Source organism: Neolamprologus brichardi, chromosome 10 (assembly GCF_056152115.1).
Source record: "Neolamprologus brichardi isolate AB-2024 chromosome 10, ASM5615211v1, whole genome shotgun sequence".
Taxonomy (NCBI): domain Eukaryota; kingdom Metazoa; phylum Chordata; class Actinopteri; order Cichliformes; family Cichlidae; genus Neolamprologus; species Neolamprologus brichardi.
In genome coordinates this window covers 32645319-32665448 of record NC_142113.1, presented here as the reverse complement: position 1 = coordinate 32665448, position 20130 = coordinate 32645319, and the positions used below count along the sequence as shown (strand labels likewise).

Genomic DNA, 20130 nt, shown 5'->3' with positions numbered 1-20130 from the left:
ACTGTCTCGAGCTTTCAGAATAATAAATAAACACTTCTGTTTATTTATTATATTTCATATCGCAGCTCGAGTATGCTGAGAAGACGGTGCAATCCTATGTTTTCCACAGCCGGCATTGGCTGGTCATCCAGAGCGATAAAATGAGTCGAGCCTCTGTTATTTTAACTGCCCGTGGATTTTCTCTTGACATTTTTCATCGCTTTTCCAAAACCTGAGTTAAAGTTGGCTGTTCCACACTGCTGACATTTTGTTTAGCCTAGCTACAGCAGCCTCCAGTTTCTCTTTTTTATCTGGAGCTGCCAGTCTCACTCGCCTAACCCTGTGCCTGTTTAGCGCGGGATGTCCCCCTAGTGGCCAATCTAAAAAACTACAACAGAAATGACAAGCCACCCTCTGATTAATGAAATAAGTTGGTATCGGTTCATGGTTCATCAATCACACATTTTACAGTATCGGCCCCGATACCCGATACCAGTATCGGTATCGGTGCATCCCTACTTTAAACCAACCTAATGACTGATGGTAGGTTTTTGCTTCAGCTGCTGCTCGAGCTGCACTCTGCTCCTCCTGCTGTCGACCTCCAGCGCTCAGAGATCAGGTAGGTCGTTCCTCCCAGTCAAAGCCCGGTCCCCACTATCAGCACCTTCCAGGAGCCAGAGAAGGGTGGTGCTCTTAACTATGTGCGGTAAACCCACAAGAGGCTCTGACAAGCCCCGCCCACAGGTCCAACTTCAAGGTGGGGTCAATCAAATTAGATTAATGTCTCAGAGCTTTTCAATATTATTCTAGAAATATAAATAAACTCATCTTTGTGTTTATAATTAATTCTACGATTGTTCTGTTAATAAATACACAAATTCCGATTCAAAAGAACTTTATTGTCTTATTGTATAAAAATGGTAGAAATGTGTATAGAATTCAGGCACATGAACATGAGAAGCTGCATAAAAACACATAATCATACATGTTCATACCCACAGGGACATAATTATGTATCTCCGGTATTACAGGAAATCGTATATCTGAAATCAACTAATAAAATGCAAAAGCGAAGCATGTGAAGCACTTTTTCTGTCTCCACTGTTACATGTATAACCTCCACCGTGATGGAGCATAGAAGTGGAGAAACCCCACCCACGTGAACCAGTGTACACGTAACAGACGACCAATCAAAGAAGCTGTTTTAAATTGTATCTTCAGACACTTTGTTACCAGCAGTCTGGAAAGCATCTGATTGGCCCAAACACACGGTCAGCCGTGGATCGGCCTCCTCAGAGGAAACATCAGCATTTTCAAAGCAGTGTGAGATCATCGTTGTATTTCTTTATTACCAAATCACAACAACAGTGACCTTGAGGTGTTTCACACTGCAAGGTAAAGACCCCACAGTGATACTGAGAAACCCCAACAATCACATATCACATGACAAAAGGCAGAAACATCCAAAGAAGAGCTCTGAATGAAAAGCCTGGAGAAGGATTCCTGAGAATAAAGGTGGTCACCCTAACTTTCCCACAGCACCCATAAAAATAACTACAGTAACAGTCGTAATAATAATAATACTGTATATAGTTTTACTTTCTGAAATCGTCCTCTAATCTTAAATTTGCAGACTGGTCTCCTGCAGACAGGACAGAGTGCGCTCACACAGAGGCGCTGATGCTTCAGCAGCGCGGCTTATCATTGACAGCATCAATAACACTTTAAGCAGCTCTCTCACTAGTTTGCTTCTTATCCAGGTGCCTCAAGCTTTTTGCACAGCAGTGTGTACGTTTGGTTTCTTTAAAAAAGGAAAGGTTTGCAGAAGTTAAACCCGATCGTTGCCTCACCGAGTCTTGAGGCCTCTTTAACACTGCTGTGGGGTTGTCTTCCCCTAAAGAGAGAGACCTGTGAGAAGGAGAGAGGCAGAGGAGGAACTGAGATGGAGGAAAGATGAAGCCAACGCTCCAGGAGCGAAAACTGCAGTTCCTCTAGCGACCACTAGAGGCTGTTTCAGTCCCCATAGACTCCAATGGTAAAATGTTCCAGCAGAAATAAACAGGCTGCCTGACGTAATAAAAACTATGTGGAGTTGAGTTTCTGTCATAACTTTAAGGTTTGTAACTGAGAGTTTTATTGATTTATTACCTGCAAAATCCTTCTCCAGTGACGACTCGGGCCACAGACTTTCGATCACGCTCTGAGCTTCCTCAGAATCATCAAAGTAGAATTTCGGTGCGATGGTCACGTCGTCTCGCTCACAGAACTTGAGGTTCTGCCTCAGTTGATCGGAGTCAAACTTCAGCACCTGAAAAAGAAACAGAGGATAATTAACACGTCTGTGCAGCTGGATTTGTAGCAATGTGAAGATGTGAAGATCTGAGCGAACGTACCTCTCCGCTCTTCATGTGCAGGGCGAGGGCGACGTGATCCCAAACATAATACTGAGGGTACTTAATCGGGCCCCAGGCGTCCATCAGGTTGTACTCAGGTCTGTAGTTCAGCTGATACCTGAGAGGAAGCAGCATCTGAATCAGCCCAAAGAGGTTAAACTGCATCACTGCACCTCACTGACGCTGCTCAGGTCACCGCTGAAGGTGAACCTGATGCTCGTGCGGCTGCGTGTAAAGACACTCTGAGTGTCCTGAAGTCACGGCCTGGTTTTTGTTCAGCATCAGTGTTTTTCTCACTAACTCTGAATTACATCACAGTTTCAAAACTGGACCCGCGTGTCTGCGGCACAGGAACTAGGTCCTCCGTTCACCATCATCTCTGTGAGTCTACACGTGTTAGTAAGTTTCATTAACGATAACAAAGTTATTTTACAAATTACAGACAAATCAGCTGATTCTGAATCAGATAGCAGCTATTTTTTTAAATGTGCTTAAACTTGGAGTGGCATGACATCATATACAAACACTTGAGATGATCTGGGCTGTGTGACATGGCGTGTTACTCTGCTGGAAGCAGCCAATCAGAAGATGGCACAGTGTGGTCCTGTGAGGACGGTTGTCTGGGAAACTCCCAGCAGATGAGCAGCTCCTGAAACACCAACCGCCACTCCACACTCTGGGTCAGACCTTCGCCCTCCCATCCTGATGCTCAGCTTCAGTCGTTTTGCACTGAGCTGCTGCCACACGATTAGATGTTTGAGAAGGTGTATCTAATAAACTGGCAGTGAGTGTGTGGTTCGGTGGACTCCATGGAAATTTCACCGCGGTAAAGTGAGCCGTCATTTGTGAGCCGCGGTCAAGCCAGCCGCCTCTTATCCGCCGCATAAATTTCCTTGCGCTTTTACACCAGTCTTTACGGTAGCGCCTTTTCGCTTTATATCCCGATTGAAAGCCTAGACACGCGCACGCGCTCGCACACATTACGATGGAGCAGCCCAATACAGTCAATACAATTATGTCAATTTCATAAATTCATTAAAAATCATCCTTAGTAGTTGAGGTCCAACTTTCAACACATTCTTTCTCTGGGACACCTGCTGTACCTGTGTGCCAGGTTTCAGCCAGATTTACTGTAAAATTCCTCAGAAATTAAAGGAAACTTATATTCAACACAATACAGCCAATACAATAGAATTATGTCAATTTTCAAAAATTCATTAAAAATCATCCTTAGTAGTTGAGGCTACCGTAAAGACTGGTGTAAAAGCGCAAGGACATTTATGCGGCGGATAAGAGGCGGCTGGCTTGATCGCGGCTTACAAATGACGGCTCACTTTACCGCGGTGAAATTTTTATCTGTTTCTTACCAGTGTGTCTTACACATGGCCTCTGGCCTCCAGATGAAGATGTTTTCTTCTCGTCTGTAAGCACAGACGGCGTTCGGGTCATCATCGGGCAGCTCGGGGTACTCGGAGAAGCGCCCGTTATCGTGCGGGCGGTGGACCAGCACGGTATACATCACTTCCTGTTTGTACAGGGAGGTCTTGAACACTCGCAAGACGGGTCGAGCACGGGAGCAAAACTGGAGACAAATAAACAGGTTTCAGTGGAGGGAGCGCTGCACACCACGCAGAGATGTGACAAGTGCTCAACTTAGAGCTCTTTGTTGGTGTCAGACTGTTTCGTGAAAGGCTGGTCACAGATTTATAATCTTGGTTCCTCCCATGTGTTTGGTGCTTTGGGGTCAGGTACAAGGACCAGACTGAGAATGAGTGAAAAAGCAGCCAATGTCTAAATAAAAGCCTTGAAAAGGCTTCAGGAAATCTGTAGGGCTCTTTAGATATCACAATCAAGTCTGGCTGTTAGAAGCAAAATGTAAGGAAGACGTTTACTCACCTGTACACCGAGATTATTACACGGTAATAGAACTACAACAAAAATTAGACCTTAAATACAACAAACTGAAACTGAACGAAATGAAATTTAATGAACATTGTTGAAATCTCCCAATTCTTTGAATCTTTGGGCTGAAGGAAGGACAATACTCGGTGTATAAATGCTCAATCAACAATCCTTTATTTCCATACAATTTCCATACAATGAGCATAAACCATCCGGATGGGGAGACATGCATGAAGAGGGTCACAGCAAAATCTCAAAATGGTGATGGGTTACACAGCATCTTATACCCTCTACTGGCCCCCACCTAGTCGTAAAAGCCTAAACATTCACATTCTTTCTCTGTCACGGCGCCTAAGTTATGACCTCGGCTCCCTGTCTTTCTGCCCCCTACAAAGGTGGGGGCATGGAATGTGGTCTGTTTCTGCTATTATCGGCACAAGGTCCTCTGCACACAACATTCACTTCATGATTTAGCAGTCTGACATGTCAAGAAAACAGCGTAATACATTCACAGCAGATCAATGGCAGCGCATACCTGTCTAACAGAATCCAAAGATGGTCACATTCTTTCAACCCCACAAATATAATGGAACACCTGTCTAACAAACTACAAAAATGGTCATGTTCTTTTAACCTAAAAATATAAGGGAAACTAAGCTACATACTTTGCACACAATCTAGACTAAGGAATATATTTATGTTCTACAGCTGTTAACATAATTCAACTACCTTGACTACAGGTATAAGATACCATACGTTTAGAATAATAATCTCACAACATGAAAAACTAAAGTAAAATCAATTTACAAAGGAAATGTTTTTGTTTTGTGATTTAATATTCTGGTAAAATCACAAACTGCCTGATCAGGTCAGATGGAAGTTTTTGATTGAGCCTTCTGGTTATATTTGAATATGTATGCAGATAAATTACATCTAATTAAGACTAAAACTGAGATCGAAACTAATAAAACTAAATGAAAACGAAACATTTTCAAACTATAAAAACTAAACTGAGACCAGTAAACTGAACAGGAGACTTCCTGAAACTGAAATGATTTAAAAACAAAAAAGTCAAAACGAAATCAAATTTTAAAACCTGTAATAACTGAAATAATAATGATCTACACTGTGACAGTAAGCAAGTGGTCCGCAGAGTTTGGGCGGGCTGTAGGTGCTGGATGAACTGAACACTTATGAATAAATAAAATTCAGTTTGTAACGAGTCAGCGGGCCTCTCATCACTGTCTGCTGTAATAAAACAGCATTATCAAAAGTTAGTAAGTGTTTTAAATTTAAACTGAAGGAGTCCGTACCTGCTCGCTGTAGGCCTCCAGCACCTCCTGCACTGTGAAGGTGAAGCGGTATGATCCATACCTGGACTTCTCACTGAAGGCTGGAGAGGAGGTGAACTTCCTCAGGAAGCCCTGCTGCCTCCGGGCCTGCTCCTTGGTCCGGTATGGGAAGGTCTTCTTCAGGAGCCTCCTCTCAGCTGACCGGATCTCCTCTGGTCCAACAGCCAGACTCCACCACACCAGGGACGGCTCTTCAGGGTCCTTGACGCCTCTGTGTGGATCCTTGAAGCCTCCATCCTTCCAGATCCAGCACAGCGACCCTCTCTCTGTGTCGTGTTTCACACGAGACACGTGAAACTCCGGCCAGGGGGACGGAGGGATGTATTTTTTGAACAGGTATTTTTTCCTTTTCGTATCCAGGTAATGTCGAGCTTCCGATTTCAGCTCTTTCAGCTTTAAGTGTTCACCCCTTACAAAATATTCTCTATAGTCTCTGCTGTTTTTTCGCGTCTCCATGATTAGATGAAGGGTGGTGGCGATCATAAAAACTGTAAGGACCACGCCCAGTAACTGAAGCTGGTTACCAAGAAATGAAAGTTAATTTTTACAGGTTTAAGGGGAAGTTCAAGAGTTTATCAAGCATTTCATCTTGCGAACAGACAAACAGACACTCATTTTAATTTTAATATACATTTTTCTTCTTTTTATATTTATTTATTTATTGTTAATTCATTTATTGTCACAAATCAACTCTAATTAGAATTCTGACATCAGGAACATGAGGTGAGGAATCTGTGTTCACCGACAGTCCGTGAAGGCATCGTGGACAGCGGCGGCCCCGCCGACGTCGCAGTCACGTGACGAGGTGGACAGAAACAAACATGGCGCCGCGAAAGTAAGGAAAAGTGCTGGGTGAGTGTTTGTGAGCGGAGCGCTGGCCTTCAACCGCCGCCTCAGCCGCTCGGAGTGCCGGGCAGGAGCGGCAGGCCGACCCGCTCTCTAGCGTCACGGTTTAGTTGCGGGAAAACCGAAAAGCGCCAACTTTTAACGGCCTCTTTTCGCTGACTCGTGTGGTCAGCTTGTTTCCATATCAACCGCTGCCCTCGCGCCGTGTGAGCTAACGTTACGTCCAGTGTGCGATGTTTCAGGCCGCTCACGCGCCTCTGTTTGTTTTTGTGTTAACGCAGAGGGCAGTTTGTTCAGGCCCCACCGCAGGACAGATGAGAGGAGGGCGGAGAAGAGGAGGAGGAGACCCACCATCGTCAGGTGAAGCAGGTAGTAGGCGTGGCCTGAGGGCTGCCATTCATTCTGCTGTTCGTTATTAAAGACGGAAACAATAAGCGGTTCGAAGGATTAAAGCTTCGTGTTTTGGGGGTGAACTGACCCTTTAAATAATCCCGCTGAACAATCACAAACTTAAATTATTTAATCGTGACCATCAAAGCAAACTTCAGACTCGTATCGCACATTCATGTTTGTTTTCTCAGCTGCTGTGCAAAAGTCTTGAGCCACCACTCATAATTATTTGGGATTTTACTCCATTGGGGACTTTTCTTCACATTTAAAATCAAAAAATGTGGAAAGAAAAAACAAAGTTTGGGGTATGGAAAGTATGTTTGAACCAGGAAGGTGATTCCCAAAGATCTATTAGCTGAAACTTGGTATATCTCAGCATGGTGTGCTGTGTGTTTTTAACAAAGAGGAGGAAGCTAGACGAGTGGAGGACAGAAGAAGTGAGAGGTGTTAACAGCAGGTGACAGTCATGTCCTTCAGAGACCTGAGAGATCCATCTGCTCTTCACTGAAGCCTCATCAGGAGTGGTCTCAGGGGAAGGATGGCTCTCAGGAAGCCATTCTTAAAGAAGTGAAACAGGTATGCCTCATTACACCTGAACTGGATTTAACATTAATGGACACCGGTCTGGTAGAGCGACCAATCAAAATCATGGTCCGAATGTGTGGAGGAGGTCAGGAGGGAGCTACAACAACGAGTGTCTACAGCCGTCTGTAAAACATGGTGGAGGCTGCGTCGTGGTCTCTGCTGTCCTTCAATCAGTGTGTTGATCTCATCAAAACTGAATTATCAACTCTATGAAAGTGCGGTCAGATTTCCACACGCCATCAGTACCGTCTGGAAACATCTGAGTGGCAGCAGCTTCGTTTTTCAGCATGAGGCTGATGCCAAACACACTGCCAGTGCAGGAGAAGCCTGAGGAACACCATCAGTCACAGATTGGCCGCGACAGACGCCGGACCTCAACATCCCTGAAGCAGAGTGAGATCATTCTGATGGAGAACAGGACAAAAGACAGAAACATCCAAAGAAGAGCTTTGAATGTCCCTCAGGACGCTTGGAGAATCATTTCTGAAGATTCCTCAGAGTTCGGACTGTGCTGGAGGATAAATTGATCCGACCAATTATCGACTTTACCAACCCAATGATGATTGGAGCAGAAGACAATGGTTGGGTGGATCCTGATGTTACGGACTGTGGTGATATTTGAGATCAGAAACGACGTGTTAGTAAAACCCTGTTTGGAGCTTGGCAGCCACATGTTTTATTACATGTTTATGGAAGCAGTGGATCTAAAGATGATTACTAACAACTTAAACTCAATGATTTTACGGCTGGTTGGTTTATTATTTAGAGTTTTGTGTGTCTGCTGGCTGCAGTTACTCAGGAACAGAGCAAGATGGCGCTGAGGAAGCAAAAGCTCATTGATGTGGCCTCTGAGAGCCAGAAGGAGGAGGACTCGCAGGAGGACGAAGCTGCAGACGAGCAGGTGAAGAAACGCGAGCGTCCTGAATGAACGCGAGGTCGCTCTCGTGGAACCAGGATCAGTAAAGTCTGACTGATAATCTGGCAGCCGCATGAAAAACAACATCAGAACTGTTCGTCCTTCTTTGTCTCTGCAGGACGAGCTCTCGACGTCGCTGCTCGCCACGTCAATGGCGAGGGAGAAACGGCAGAGGGAGAGCAAATCCAAACCTAAAGGTGCAGAAGCATGGAGGTGGAATCAGGGCATTTCGGGAGGATCAGGAACTGCTGAACGTGTTTCATTTTGAGGGTGTAAGCAGGACTTTGGCGATGAAGCTCTGTGTGTGTGTTTGCAGAGATGTCCGAGGAGGAGATGATGGACTTGGCTCTGCGCCTGAGCGAACAGGAAGCCAGCGCCACGGCGCTCAGACGGCAGCAAGAGGAGGAGGAGGCCATGATGAGGGCCATCAAGGAGAGCGTGAGTACAGAGCTGGAGCAGGCGTGCACGCGTCTGGGTTTTATTTCTGTCCTGTTTACCTGTCGGTCAGCAGCTGATGGCAGTTTGCACCAATCAGGGCCTCTCTGCAGAGCGCCGGCGCCTTCTCTAAGACGATGTGAATCCTGACATTAGCATGGTTTACTTTTACCGCCAGGATGAGAGTCGTCCTCTAAACCTGTTATGAGAGTTTCATTCATGTTCTTTAAACTAGCTAAAAGCTACAGAACAGCACAGATGCTAATCGTAGTAAATAAACAAATCAGAGCAAACAGACAAATGAATGCAGAGAAAGATGTTCCTGCTTTTCCTCTCACAGATGGTCGGGCAGACGCAGGCGTGCCGGACCCCCAAGAGTCCATCTCAGCCCGCCGACGTTTCCCTCAGGCTCTGCTCCCGCCGCAAACTAGCGTACTCGAACGGGAAGACAACGCTCGCCATCGATCGAGGAGCCTCAGAGGACGGCTGCCTTCAAGGTAACACCGGCGTCCATCTGAGGTCAGACTTCACACCAGGAAATCAATATGAAAGGCACTGTTCCTTTGTTCCAGCAGGATCTGGAGACGGTGACAACGGGAGTTTAAAGAGGAAGAGGAAAGCGGGGAGTCCTCTGCCGGAGATGCCAGACTTGTCGCAGACTCGGGTCTACTCTCAGGCGTCTCCCTGCAGCTCCGAGTCTCTGCCGGCTCTCCCCGACTCGCCGCAGGTTCGTCGTCGTCTGCGATCTGTAGGGAAACGTGCGTCAGAAAAGTGATTTAAAGGTTCATCTCTTTGTTTCCTCCCAGAGCTCCGACTCCACGCAGATTGAGGACTCACAGCTGCGTCGGTCTCCCGTCTTTCCACTGACGGGCTGCCGGGCGGAGGTCCGCATCGGCCGGCTGAGCCAGGACCTGCTGGACACCTGCAGGAGCTCCGGGTTCGTGTTGTGCTCTCAGAATGGTTCGAACGCCACCCAAAAGTCCCCTCGTCCCGAGAGCCCGACGTTCCCTGGAAGCGACGTCGCCTCATGTCCCAAAAGCCCCGCCCTGTCTGGTACAGATCCCGACAACAGCGACGAGATTGAGCCGAGCCCCGAGTTCGCTAAAAGCCCCGTGTTTGGCAGGAACGCTCAGCACGAGAGGTCGCCGAGCGCCCGCAGACCCCAAGACGCCGTGCGCAGCCAAGACGGTGAAAACTCAGGATTCACGTTTTCTTCTCAGGACAGTTTAACCGCCTCCGCGAGACCCCCGTCCCCCGTGTTCCCACGAAGCCCCGGCATTCCTCCATCAGAACGGTTAGCATTCCCAGAAAGTCCCAACAGAGGACAGGCCGAGCCGAGCCACGCCCACTCCGAGAGCCCCGTGTTCGGACTGCAGCAGCAGAGGTGCGAGAGTCCTCCAGCCAACAGGAAGGTGAGGTCAGAGGTCGCAGTGCTGCATGTCAGAGCGCGCTTTCCCTCAGAAAGCCGAACGCTCGATACATTTACGTCACGATGAGCCGCTCGATCGTGTGCCTCACTGATCCACGCTGGGTCTCAGTTATTTGATGTTTATGTGACTCAGACTCTTTTCTCTGTTTTTGTTGCTTTTTATTGCAGGACGCTCAGAGTCGATTGGACGGGCTGAAAGCGTCCGAGTCAGGTACGAAGGTCGCTCGCTCTGTTTTCGGACTGTGTCTGTTTTTATTGACGGTGTTTTTATTCTGGATTTCCTCGATGCAGACGAGCTGAGCGGGCGGGCCGAAGCCCCGGACCCGGCCGAGAGTCAGCTGACCAGCGATATGACGCTAGTCTGGTCTGACGGGGACGAGGACGTCACGGTACACAGCTGATCGTTTCACTACAAGAACACAGCTCGTCCACACAGACTGCAGATGAAGACGGGCGATGTCTTCATCTCTGTCACGTCGTCTTAAAAATGTCTTTTTTTGCTTTTTTGTTTTTCCTGCAGCCGACCGGCTCTCCCAGCCCCGTCTTCCCAGAGGAGACGTCAGTTCATCAGGCGGAGAGCCCGGCGGCCTCCCTGAACCACGTGGCTGCTTCTTCAGGGGCGACTGGATCAAACTGCAGGTACGAAACCTCACGTGTCAGCTGTCAGGCTCACGAGACTGAGGGGAGCGGGATGTTCACCTGTCTCACAGCCTGCGTTACACCCGCCCTCAGTCACCTGAGGCGGTTCATGCTCGTCCCAGCGCCTCCTCCCTGTCGAGGTTATCCAGGCAGATCCAGCTGGGCGATATTAGAAGTCTTTCATGGCCTAGAAATACCCCGAGATCCCCCGAGAGGGACTGGGAAGCTTTGTGGACGGATAGATGGAAGTGTTTCCTTAGAAACAAAGGAGGCGTGGCCTGAATACAGTCAGTGAACACGGGCCTGTGGGTTTTGTGCACACGTTACTTGAATCCAGCTGTAACGTTTGCGCACACACAGACAGGACAGTGAAGTCCTGCTGCCGAACGAATCATGCAAACCAGTTTCCGTCTCCTCTCTCTGTCAGACGAACTTCACCTGAAACTTCTTCCAAGTCCGGCACAGAGGAGCCGCGGCCTGATCGCAGCAGGACGCTCTCCTCTGTCGGCTCTGGAGAGTCCGCCGACTCCACCGCGGTTCACTACTACTGGGGCGTTCCCTTCTGCCCGCGAGGCCTCGACCCGGACACGTACACGCAGGTGGTCACGCTACAGATTACGATCATTTATAACGGACTCGTTTACACGTTTACAGCACAAACCCCGTAAACTGTTAGAAGACAGTCGTGGTTCTGACATCAGGACGACGCTTTGCTGCTTTCTTTTCCTTCATGCATGAAATTCTGCAAAAATAATTAGCGACTCTTTCAGTGATTAAATGTAGTTTTGGTCTTAGATGAGACAGAAATCAACATGGCCGACGTTTCAAATGTCTGCAAATAATCCCTGAAATGTTTACACAGTTTTTTTCTACTTGTGCAACTTTATGATGTCACAGAGGGGGTGTGTGGCTATTGTCAGTCAGAGAAGCCCGCCACCTGCTGTTTACGAGGGACAGCCAATCAGAACAAAGGGGCTGCAGAAGCCCCTGTTTAGGATAAAGAAGGATTATTTTCAGCTGTGAATCATGCAAAGCTGCTTTAATGAAGTGTCAAATTTATTTTATTGTGTAAAATAAATTTGTTTGTTTTTAAACTCTTAAAAATGTCAAAATCAAATCAAATCTGAGTCACTGTGAAATCAGTAACGTGAAGCGTGCGTTCACTCGTCCTTCCTGTCGCCGTTCAGGTGATCGTGGCTCAGATGGAGGTTTACGAGAAGAGTCTGAAACGGGCTCAGCGGCGTCTGCTGAGGAAGGCGGAGTGGGGCGAGGCCGTCCTGCCGCAAACGGAGGTACGAAAATGTGTCAGAAGATTACGTTCGTTTGCTTCTGTTCCAGATGTTTGAACACGTGTGATGTTTTTAGAAATCGCCGTCGCACGAGTTGCCCGCTGGATCGCCTCAGCGTCACGCCGCTCGCAGGTAAAACTCTGCTCTGGGCCGTGAAGCGGCGTCTGCTTCGTGTTTGGAGGTCTGATCTGACGAGGAACGTTCGATTTGTTCAAACTGGCTTTCAGACGAGGTCTCAGGCTGAGGAGCAAAACTCAGGATGAAGCTGCTGATGCTCCGACAGCGGAGGAGAAGAAGGAGGAAGAGGAGCAAACGAAGACTGAAAACAAAGAGGAGGACGGGAAGAAGGATGGAGACGAAGAACCGATGGACGCTGAGGACTGTGAGGTTTGTCCAGGTGAGGATTTTGTCCCCCCTGTCCTCACGCCTCAGCCTGAGTTTAACGTTTTATTTAAATAGAAGAAACTCGTCAGATTGTCTCTGATCAGGAAGTCGAGACGCTGAGGCTGATGTGAGTGTGAAGGAGCTGAATGCAGTGAGAGGAGCGAACAATGATGCTGTGATATGTTTGTGTGCTTTTATTATCTGTGTTTTCCAATAACGTTATTCTTCATGTGACCTCAGAGACGCAGCTGAGCGGCGGCAGCAGTCAGGACGTGACGCTGGTGTGTGACGCAGAAGATCAGGTGAGTCTGCTCAGGTGTGCGGGAGAAACTCGCAGACAGGAAGTCAGGAGGTTAACTGCAGGTCCCAGCTGACTCCTCCTCCCGCGAGCAGCTGGCGGTCCTCGCTCTGCTCAGCCTCCGGTTCGTCGCGTGCTGCAGGACCTGCAGAGCAGACTGGGACCGCCGTCAGAGGCTCCTCTCCATCACGGTGGAGTTGGAGTCTGACAGGAAGGACTGCTTTCAACTGATTAGCAGCAACTAGACTTTCAAAATAAGAGCGTGGAGCTTGTCTGCTAGTAAATGGGTGGTGTTAGAGAAGATACCTGCAGCACCGTCACAGCGACGATTTCATTGATGAACGTCACCGTGTGTGTGTTCATCCTTTATGTCTGAGCTCGTGTGTTCTGATTTAACTGCGTTAAAGCTGATTGGCCGACTCTGACAGGAACTGGTCCTGACGCCTTATGGCAGAGTTTTCGGTGCTGCAGTGGTTAGCACTGAGGCCTCACGTTGTGGATGTTCTAGGTTCAAGTCCACAGGTCGGCACCACCTCTGTGAGTTTGCATGTTCTCTTCCTCAGAGCCACGAGACCCTGAACTGTACAAGCAGCAGGTGGAGGTGCTGGGTGGGTTTGTGTGTGGCTGCCGTCAGTAAATAATGTGTTAAAGTGCTGAAATAATGTGAAAAGTTTGTCCGCAGTCTGCAGCTAAAAACCCGGAGATTCAGATGATCCTTCAGGCTGATCCTCCCTCCAGGAGCGAGCCACAGGTGGAGGAGGTGGAGGAGGTGGAGGCCGACGGTAATCAGACAGAGAAGCTTCATTTTCACCCTCCACGCTGCGTGTTTCAGAAGCTGAAGCTGTCATTTATCCTCAGCTCCAACAGGTGAGAAGATGGAGGTGGACGTCCCCGTCAGCAGCAGCGAGGGCGGCGCCGGTCAGCCTGCGAGCGGGGAGGAGGTGCAGGAGGACGGAGGGGATCCAGATGTGGAGGAGATAAAGGACCAAGCGCCATCGCCTGGGCCGGAGCCGGCCGTCGTCCCCCGCAGCCCCGAGACCGCCGTCGACTGCCCGCTCTGCCAAGCGTCCTTCCCCGCGAGCAAGATCGAGATGCACGCCGCGTACTGCGACGGCGAGGTGGCAGTCGTGGAGGAGAGGAGGCCCAAGGTCGACTACATACAAGGTGAGTTTTTAAAGATGAGTGTTCATCAGGAACTTTAATCATTCAAACGCAGCGAGCGGCTCGAAAAAAGAAACAAGAAGAAGAAAAACAACAAAGACGTCAAAGAACAAAGTGATAAAACTGCTGAAGGTTCATAGATCAGGAAGATGCTTTAACGGTCACACATGCAGATGTACAGAGGAGGATTTATTTTGTCTTACAGCAGCCACAGAGTAACTCAGTAACATCAATTATATAACAGGAAAAAAGAAGAAGGAATGAAGGAGTAATAGAAATTAAATAAATCATAGAATAAACAGATATTTAAAATAAAGAACCTTATATATATACTGAGGTTCCACTGTTGTTCAGCAAACTGCGATCATAAACCCGAGCTTCCATGATCGGGACCTTTGTTTTGGTTTGTCGTCGTCGTGGAAATCTTTCGGACGTATTCAGAAGCAAAAACTTTCCCCTGCGCTGCGTCTCGTATATCCAAGCCAATCGCGGCTCTGCTGGAAGCTGCACTGAGAGCAAAATCCATCAAACCGGCGTGTCCACTATCAGCTTCCTCCACCTCGTCCTGTGTGATGGTTTTAAATGATGATTCATTCTGCGTCAGCCAAATATAAAGAACACAGTGCTTCACGTTTGGAATGAAATCGGAGTTCAGGCTGTGTCAAAGCCGGGCGTGGCGAGCGTGGCGAGCGTGGGCGTTAGATTATCGGAGTGATTCACAGGTAGAAAATCAGTTCTCTCAAGATTTTTTATTCCAAACCTTCACATTGAAGGTAGTTGGACGGTTTTAAACCTAACAGTGACGAAACGCTGCCACCCTCAGGCCAAACTGGGAATTACAACATGAGTCACCGGTGAGAGTCAGATGTGGCATTTTGTGGTTTGATTTGTGGTTTCAGTCGGAGCTTTGTTCTCCTCTTTAGTGTCACGGAAGACTCAGAGGAAGAGAACACACAGAGCGAACGCCGAAGATACAAATGACGGTGCTGACGTTGGCAGGTAGGTGTGTCTGCGGCGACGTCTACATCAGCCGCGAGAGCTCTTTGTTTTCTGACTCGCTGCTTTCTTCTAATCCAACAGGAACCAGGAGAAGTGCTACATCTGTCAGAGAGCCGTGCCTCTGAAGGACTACAGCCGACACACCGAGCTCTGCATCCAGCGCCACGGATCCAAGACTGCAGCTGTAAGCCGGCGACGCTCTGAAACCACACACCTGTCTGCTTGTAGCTTAGACAGTCCACCAGTTTAGTCTGCAACAAACCACGATCAGCTTTTTTTCACTGTGTAAACTCAAATCTGTTTACAAAGAAGGAGCAGGCACATGTGAGCCGCTCGTTTCAGTGAAACGTTAGCTCGTTATCTTGGTTTGGTTTTTTACTCTGGGCCCACTTTTTTTTAAATTTCTATAGTAAGTCCTGGAAAACCAAACGTGTAGAGCGGCGATATGGCCAAAAATATTTATCACAATATACATATAAAATGTGCGTTATAAATGACGATATAATTGATGCGAGACTAAATACAACCCCACAGCATTACTAGCGCAAAAAACACCCATTTATTTTCACTTAAACAAGCAGCTGTTTTTTATGTGCATTAAACCTATATAAAAATTTAACAGTGCAAATGCAAATTCCTTGCTGAAAGTTTAACCAAAGGGCATTTCCAGTAGAAATGGGCTGACATATCCTGAGCATAACCATGTATAATATCCAGTGAAGTTAAAATGAGGAGCTTTGCAACATTAAACTGCAGTGTGCCAAATAAAAAAGTCAAATACGTATTTTTCGGACCATAAGGTGCACGGGATTATAAGGCAACAAAGCAGTCAGATAAATCAAACTTTATTCAACTCATTCTTCTTGCTTCCTCCACTTCTGTACCATTGATTCATTAATGCTGTATTCTATCACAGCTGCTCTGTTCCCATGTTGTTGCAGTATATTAATCACTAACCTCGTATTGTGGATGGATTATCTCAGTTGTTCTCCTGACTGAAGTTTGGTCCGTTTACAGCATCCTGCCATGCGACTGTATTTGTCTCTAACCATCAGGAACCTTCACGTTAACTTTTATCGAGTGGAAAAAAGTTAGCACCATTCCTCCAGCTTCACTGTTTATGCTATGCTAGCATAGCTGTGTCGCTAGCGATTACGTCGCACATCATTATATACCAGCTAGCCCAACTTCAGTAACCTTACAAACGTCACTGCTGTTTAGTTTTCTGTCTTCATTTATGTTGGAAGTGATAGCAGAGCTGTACGTTTGAATTTTTTCAGAAATCTCTCAGTCAGAACATGCTATATCATGTTTAGGTAACTAGCGAAATTAGCGAGCTAACTTCTGTTAACTTCCTGCTAACTTCTAACTCGGTTAAATGTAATGAATTCTGTTTTCATGGATGCCTGGATGTTAAACTTCATAGTTATACCTGGTAAAGCAGCAACACTGATCGTTTTATTAAAGATGAAAGAATTTAGACCGTTTGTAACTCTCAGTGATGCTGTGTGTTCATTTGACTTTGGGACCTGAAGTGGACGGAGTTTAGGACCCAGATTACTCCCAGATTTACGAGCACCTTAGTCCTACAAATACGGCAATAACGATGGCCGCTTACATGTTCTACAAAAAAAAAGTGTTTTGGTGGGTTTGTGACAGACACCAAACCAGTTCCACACCACTGAAGTGGCACCATCTTTACGAACCAATTCTGGTTCATCCGTTTCACTCAACGATCCACTTTCTCCCTTCTCATTCTCCGTTACCACCGTGCTTATTCGGCCATGTGCGCGTGCGCGTTTTACCCATATTCTATCGTGATATTTCATTTTCTTATTGTTGCCTAACATTGCACCGGTGTTACCGTGAACGGTATGATATGGCCCAACCCTACTACTGTGTTGTAGTGTGAGCGGTGAGGTCTTTATCAGCAGTAAAAATTGTAAAACATGAAAATACAGGACCAATTGGACCCTCTGGCAGCCCTGCTCTGGCCCCCGGGCCTTATGTTTGACACCCCCCTTTGCCAGATGGCTTTGGCGGTGTAGATCCACAGGTGAAGGTCTGACAGGAAGCAGGATGTTCGTGGCATTTTTCCAGGAGAAACATCAAGGAAAATGTGTAACAGCAGCGAGCTTTTATTTTGAAATCAGACACCTGTTGATCCTAAATTACAGCAGGCTTTTGTTTTTTTATTCCTAAACTTAGTTTTTATTGTTTTTTGGTTAAAAGCAGAGCAGACGGAGCAGGAGACAACAGACAGGGACATCGTAGCTCAGGTGACGAAGAAGAGAAGCTGCTCGGAAAGCTGAAGAGTTTCATTCAAAGTGCCGACTGTTGGTGTTAAAAGAGTAAAAGTTCAGTAAAGAAACGTAAAGATGTTTAAAAGTTGTTGTCTTCTGATCTTGCAGAGGGGAAATCTGCTGCTGGCTCTGGATCAGACGGAGAGCAGAGACTCGGGTACGTCATCGTTGTTGCTCTTTGTTTTTCTTCCTCTGAAACACAAAAATCTGAATGATAAAAAAAAGCAAAGGCTGTATATAAAAGATGGATGTAGCCTCATTACGGTGGTTTGTCATTTGATGTCGTTGTTTTTTGGGGGGTTTTCCTGAAGGCAGAATTTGCAAGATTCAGATGAGAGCATGGAGTGCTAAGCTATCGGCTAATGCTAGCTAGCTTTGTTAGCATGCTCTATGATTGAGTGCATGGTTGTATCACAGATACCTGCTAATAGTTGCTGAATAACAAATTTGAAATCACCATGTTTGTAGCACAGAGTCGTTGGCAGCCATGTTTTTACAGCCACGCCCCCAATAAAGCAGCCTGCAGGAACGTTGCTGAATTTACTGTTCAATACGTAAAGTAAAGGTTTTTTAAATTCTGAGCAGTGATGAAGAAATCTTCTCATTTATCGATTTTTCGTGTGATGCTGCTGATGTGATGTCAGAGAGCCCGAGGCTCCGCGTGAGCGTTTGATTCAGTGGAAACGAGCTGACAAAGAAGGCTGTCGGATCATTAGCTGTATGTATTATTGTTATTATTATGAGTTTATTAAGGTGATTTAATTTATTCTGTTTTCAGATCAGCCTTCTCTGCTTTTCTTTAACTTACACAGAATAAAACAATGATGAAAAAGTAAAATAGAGTAAACACTGATGAGACGTTCCTGTGAGCTCAAAGCTTCCAGCAGAGACGGCTGCAGTTCCTCACTCTGACCACCAGAGGGCGTCTGACGCTCATATTTGTTTTTCTGTTTTTGCTTCCTCGTTTTTCTTTATGACAGCACTGTCAGCAGGTCAAAGGTCACACAAGTGACATGTAAAGGAGGATGCTCAAAAATAAAAGCCTCCACCTGTGTGCTCCTGATGGGAGAAAAATGCCAGAGCCCCGACTGCTCTCTGCAGATCACAGGAGCTAAATGAAAACCCAAAAGTCTGAGTCACCGTTAAACATCCTCAGCAACAATTCGCCGTGACCTTCGTGCAGAGCGGAGCGTCTCGCTGTCAGACTTTGTCTTTTGTTTCTGTTCTCACTGGAATTTGTTTTTCCGAGGCGAGGCCCGCGCCGGCCTTGGCCTTGTTGCAGTGTAGTCTAACGAGCTTAAAGGGAGGAAAACACGAGGAATGAGTCTCAGATGTCCACGATAAACGTGTCCAAAGCTAAACACTCAGCGCTCGGGCCTCAGACTGGGGTGGAGTCAAATTATAATCTCTTTATTTAACTTATTCACCAAACTGAGCCACGCTTCACTGAGCAGTGATGAGCTGCTCGTCACGTTTCAGTTACAGCCCTCGTGTTTCACAGGCGTCCTAAATCAAACAGTCTGGCCTCGCGAAGGTTCAGCGTGAAGAAATCTCTCACAGATTTGAACCCTGAGATGAAGTTACTGAGTGGAGACTTGGATAGTTCTGGTGTAAAGTCTTTTGTTATGATGATTATTGAGACTCTGATGTGACTGATTATAGATGAAGCTCCAGGTTTTGTTCTTCTGTTATCAACGTTCCCGTTTCTAAAAGTCAGGGACACGTGGTCGGGATGTTTCTAGAAACGGGGAAAGCTGTTGTCCTGCTGATGTGATGTCACCGCTGAATCAGGGTTCATAAAGTCACGTTTTCCTGCCTCGCTGTGTTTCTGCAGATGCTGGCCCGTCTGGATCCAAAGTCCTGCCCGGGTAAAGCGCCTTTAAAACAGCTCCGGGTTTGAAGTCCAGCTGTAAAGACACCTGAAATCTTCCTGCTGCAGCCTGTTTGTTCAAGTTTTAGACGCCTGAAATCTTCTGTCTTCATTCTTTCAGTGATGTCATCGATCTGCGGGATGATGATGATGACGAGGAGGAAGTGTCAGCATTCAGGGTCAGTAACTCTCCCATCAGGTCCTTCACACCTATCTCAGAAGCCGCCGACTGCCTTATCGACTTCAAGAAACAGCAGCGAGCCAAGAAGCCGTACCAAAGACGCCGATGAGGGCGGAGCCTTAACCGGAGCCCACAGCGGGCTGAAGGACATTTCTGCAGATCGAACTTTTGAGTGCTGAAAGTGCGTCGGGCTGACGCTGAAGATGTCTCAGTCTACCTCTTCATGGACATTTCCTTTATGTTACTGTAGCTTCGCTCAAACATGAAATGAAATTAAATGTTGGATTTTCTGCCTTTGATTTTCTGTCCCGTCGTCATGGATACTCGTGTGGAAACAGCGGGTTAGATGAGGCGCTGAGGCGCTGCTCGCTGCGTTTACAGGCGAGGCCAAACCAAAGTACCGAAACCTGCAGTTCCTCTAGTGGCCACACAAGGCGGCGGTGAGTCAGTCCCCATAAACTCTCACAGTACAGTCGAGTTTTCAGCTTCACTCAGTTTGCTTGTGTCGCCGGCCTTCGGTGAACATTCTGCTCGCCGTGCTCTGACACACCTTTGTGTTGCCGAGCGACTGGGATGGGCGGGATTAGAAATGAGTCCGTCAGAGGGACGCCTCAGGTTAGAGAGGCGAGGCTGACGTGGTCTGGACAAAGGAGGAGAAGAGGGAGACCTCAGAGCTCTCTGGGTGTCATCCAGAGAAGGATAGGCTGGTTATGGAGGCAGGTGGTCCGGCGTGGTGACCTCTGAGGTCACTGAAGGAAGAAGTGCTGAAGTCGTGACTG

At 47.2% G+C, this 20130-nt stretch overlaps 2 protein-coding genes across 8 annotated transcripts; one reads left to right on the top strand and one right to left on the bottom strand.

Moving 5' to 3' along the window:
- Positions 1-864: 864 nt before the first annotated feature.
- Positions 865-6122, bottom strand: LOC148100994 (uncharacterized). The gene is made up of 5 exons (XM_087847549.1): positions 5588-6122; positions 3740-3954; positions 2373-2490; positions 2128-2287; positions 865-1887 (listed from the first exon to the last, which is right to left on the bottom strand). Exons 1-5 carry the CDS (start codon positions 6107-6109, stop codon positions 1874-1876), a joined length of 1029 nt encoding a protein of 342 aa, XP_087703675.1. The 5' UTR covers positions 6110-6122; the 3' UTR covers positions 865-1873.
- uimc1 (ubiquitin interaction motif containing 1) lies at positions 5755-19650 on the top strand. 7 transcript variants are annotated; one of them, XM_087847548.1, is made up of 23 exons: positions 5760-5962; positions 6341-6478; positions 6754-6841; positions 8239-8348; positions 8482-8560; positions 8680-8801; positions 9139-9525; positions 9605-10210; positions 10396-10438; positions 10519-10616; positions 10748-10866; positions 11294-11465; positions 12054-12158; positions 12232-12287; positions 12383-12552; positions 12780-12841; positions 13520-13619; positions 13696-14001; positions 14922-14997; positions 15079-15181; positions 17409-17457; positions 19135-19168; positions 19292-19650. In XM_087847548.1, the coding sequence occupies exons 3-23, from the start codon at positions 6787-6789 to the stop codon at positions 19458-19460; spliced, it is 3021 nt and encodes a 1006-aa protein (XP_087703674.1). In that variant the 5' UTR covers positions 5760-5962; positions 6341-6478; positions 6754-6786; the 3' UTR covers positions 19461-19650. The 7 variants fall into 7 exon arrangements, 5 of the variants coding, with proteins under 5 accessions (XP_087703671.1, XP_087703670.1, XP_087703674.1 ...); XM_087847547.1 differs by having other exon boundaries at positions 6341-6841; positions 9139-9295; positions 9374-9525; XM_087847546.1 differs by having other exon boundaries at positions 5761-5962; positions 6341-6841; positions 9139-9295; positions 9371-9525.
- Positions 19651-20130: the final 480 nt, after the last annotated feature.